At 27.8% G+C, this 3567-nt stretch overlaps 1 protein-coding gene across 1 annotated transcript; it reads left to right on the top strand.

Annotated features, from left to right (window-relative positions):
* The first annotated feature begins 1430 nt into the window (after positions 1-1430).
* Positions 1431-3172, top strand: LOC123273647 (syndetin-like). The gene is made up of 3 exons (XM_044741089.1): positions 1431-1668; positions 1761-2279; positions 2371-3172. Exons 1-3 carry the CDS (start codon positions 1624-1626, stop codon positions 3052-3054), a joined length of 1248 nt encoding a protein of 415 aa, XP_044597024.1. The 5' UTR covers positions 1431-1623; the 3' UTR covers positions 3055-3172.
* Positions 3173-3567: the final 395 nt, after the last annotated feature.

Genomic DNA, 3567 nt, shown 5'->3' on the forward strand with positions numbered 1-3567 from the left:
ATGGTTACCGTTGCCATGGATACTGTTGCCATGGTTACTGTTGCCATAGTTACCGGTGTTATGGTTACCGTTGCCATGGTTACCGTAACTATGGTTACGCTTACTATGGTTACCGTTGCGATAATAACTGTCAAAATAAATGAATTGTAATAACAAATTCGGTTGTCAACTAAATTCAGACAAATATCTTTTGATTTTAAATTTTATCGATTGATTGTTGGGACAGTAGGAATTAATAATCATACTTTTTCTAAGGAAGAATAGCTAAATCATTAGTAACTGATATAGCTAATATGTATTGTAATGATCATAAAGGATGAACTCCATTATATCATTACACAGCTAAACATAACATAAATTTATTAAGTTGATTCTGTTAAATGATTATACTGATTTTATTGATTAAAATTAAAATGGTAAAGTGTGTCTGATGTATCTTTTCTAAAATTTTACAATAATATCGTTTAATTATTATAATAAAAAGGTTGATGTAAGTTAATTCTTAATAAAATGAATAATAAATATTTTTTTTAATACCACTTAATTTTTAATGTATTTCTTGATAACAAAGATTGAAAATATTCATTTTTATATTTATAAGCAGAAATAAATTTACTCATTAACTTATCGATGTTAATTTTCAATCAAATTTATATAATAACATTGTTGTTTATATTCTCAATTACTAATATTCATATTTTTATGAAAAATCGTGCTGAGATAAGAAATAATAATCTGAATTAACAATCTTAATAACGTTATTGAAGTTGGCGCTCAGACAAAAGAATAATATAACATATTTATATATGTAATTTATGAACAAATTCAGAGCTGTAAAAACAATTATTTTATAGATAAAAAGCGATATTATTTTGTTAAGATTGATGAAATTAATTATTTTGTTTATATTTTTTGTATGTGTTATAAAATTAAATTTTATTGCATGCCCAGCGAAGCGGGCGGGTATCTATAGATCTATCTATATATATATAGATATATATATATACACAGTGTCCCAGAAGTAATGGACGCCATTGTAGCATCTGATAAAAAAAATAATTCTGAGATGAAAAGTCCTTAGCCATTTTTTAATCAGACGCATAGATAATTAATTATTAATTAAAGTAACGTCACTTTATGTGTTAGAGATATTTATTTTTATATTTTTTTTATATTATTTTTTTCATCAGATGCTACAATGGCGTCCGTTACTTCTGGGACAATATATATATAGCATATATATATATATATATATATATATATATATATATATATATATATATATATATATATATATGTGTATTTTCTGACTCAGCTCGTTGAGTTTAGTTGAAATATTGCAAAATTTTTCGAAAGTTCCGTCATGAGGACCAATGCAAAAGTTAGATTTCTATGAAATCTACTAAAAATGAACTTTTATTATTAAATGTTAAATTTTATCTGTTTTATAATATATGTACGTAAAACATCATATCGTATTAGATGAAGGAGAACTGTTCAACCATCATAGTTACTGAGAGGATTACCACTATGAATTAGTTCTTGTAATTCATTAAAGAACCAATTTATATTCGGAATCTATACAGAAATCAATCAAATTTGTTATTGGCTCAATTCAAAAAAATGGAAAACTTAAAATTCAAAGTTTTTGATTTCTTACACAAACAGGTGAGTCTATTATAAAATTGTATATTAACAATTATAATGAGAAGAAAAGTTCAACAAAGTGAATCTAACGATTTATAATACTTTCATTTAAGCATCAGTCACAAATTCCGTCCATGGGTTTGCACCCGGATCTCTTAAATCCACTTGAATCTAATCAACCCGTTAATTGTGTGGAGCTTAATTTTCTTAAAAATCTAGGGAATGAAGTTATTTCGGATGATAAGATACTTGAATCTATCGAATCAGTTTATTTTCAAATTGATGACTCATTTGATCCGTGTAAACATGAACTTAACAAAATTTCGTATCGTCCTAATTGCAAGCAAATTGAAAAAATTAATCAACAATTCAATCAACAACAATATGTAGTTTCTAAAAAAGTACTACAACTAATCTTACAAAAACAAAGTGCATGCAATCAACAATTTCATGAAGCCTTAAGTATACATAATGAATTGCACAATCTTATTACAACATGTAAAGTTGGCAGATTAAGTCTTCATTCGGCTACAATAAAATTTACGATAGCAAGTCTTGGCATCCTCGCTAATTACAAACGACGTCAAACCATTGAGAAACTCATGTATAGCTTCAACTCGATAAAAACTTTAGTAATTATGACTTTACTACTTATTAAATTGAATTAGTCTTTCTACAATAGTACAACAAATGTGTTTCATGTAATTTTTCTCTTTATTTTAGCGACATACAGAAGATCTTCTACAAGATTTATTACATGATGGGAATTTTCCCGGAGCAATATCTCTTTTACTTGATTGTCGGAGTGTAGCAGAAACATATAAACATTTTTACTGCATTGCAGCCTTGAACAAAAAGCTGCAGGATACACTAGAACAAGTTGAAGAGACTTTAGATTCTAATTTAACCAAAATTTGCGAACATTTTGATGAACAGATATATTCATCAATTCAAGAAGCATATCAGTTATTAGGCAAAACTCAAATGGCTATAGATCAGTTGCATATGCATTATACAGTAACAATTCATAATACTGCTTTTGATATTGTTTATTCTTATGTAGGTGGCAATGTAAAGAGACAATTTAAACAAATATGTGAATCGATTTCAAACGAAAATTTTATTATCTGCTTAATTGATTTGAGTAAAACTTTATGGAAAATAATTCATTCATATTATCAAGTACTCAATTGGCATGGAGCTTGTGGCAAATACATCGTAGAACAAGACGAAAAATCAAATAAAAATATTTACAACAAACAATATGTACAACAAAAATTGGAAACAGGTATCGTGAAAATATGGCACGATATTGAGATCAAAATTTCAACATATTTAATGAGTACTAACGTCACTTGCTTTAAATTCGAACAATTTGTTCGAATTTTAAGTATCATTAACAGGTAAATCAATTTTACATAATCCTCAAATATTAATACGACGTTTTGAGGATAAGGTAAAGGCACCGCATATTGACGAAGGTCCTATTATTGACGCATTTTCATGTTGTATGATTTATCAAATCACCTCGTATATTATTGATAACCGGATACATTTTTAAGCAATCTTCATTATACGAGAAAACGGGATTAAATTTTTTCCTAGAAAGAACATAGATATATATCGATTAAAAACATAAAGTTTATTTGAGCTTACAAAAACATCTCTTGTTCATGTAGTTTCTAAAGTATATATATAAATAATAGCCAGCGAAGCAGCTTTCGAGACTACGATTTGTAATTTTTTAACTTCCCGCTAAGAAAATCGAAGATTTTCAAAAATCGGAAAGTTATTGTTGTCACCCCGTTTTGCAAAAATCGAGTTTTCGTCAGATCTCGACGTTTTGAGGTCCTAGAAAGCTTCCCTGACAATTCCTGCGATGGTGTATGTATGTATGTCTGTGTGTGTGTGTGTGTGTGT

The sequence above is a fragment of the Cotesia glomerata genome, unplaced genomic scaffold, assembly GCF_020080835.1.
Source record: "Cotesia glomerata isolate CgM1 unplaced genomic scaffold, MPM_Cglom_v2.3 scaffold_1123, whole genome shotgun sequence".
Classification (NCBI taxonomy): Eukaryota; Metazoa; Arthropoda; class Insecta; order Hymenoptera; family Braconidae; genus Cotesia; species Cotesia glomerata.

Coding starts and splice junctions, on each gene's coding strand:
- LOC123273647 (XM_044741089.1), top strand. CDS start 1,624: ATGGAAAACTTAAAATTCAAAGTTTTTGATTTCTTACACAAACAG. Junction 1,669..1,760: donor TTGATTTCTTACACAAACAG/GTGAGTCTATTA, acceptor CTTTCATTTAAG/CATCAGTCACAAATTCCGTC. Junction 2,280..2,370: donor TCAACTCGATAAAAACTTTA/GTAATTATGACT, acceptor TCTTTATTTTAG/CGACATACAGAAGATCTTCT.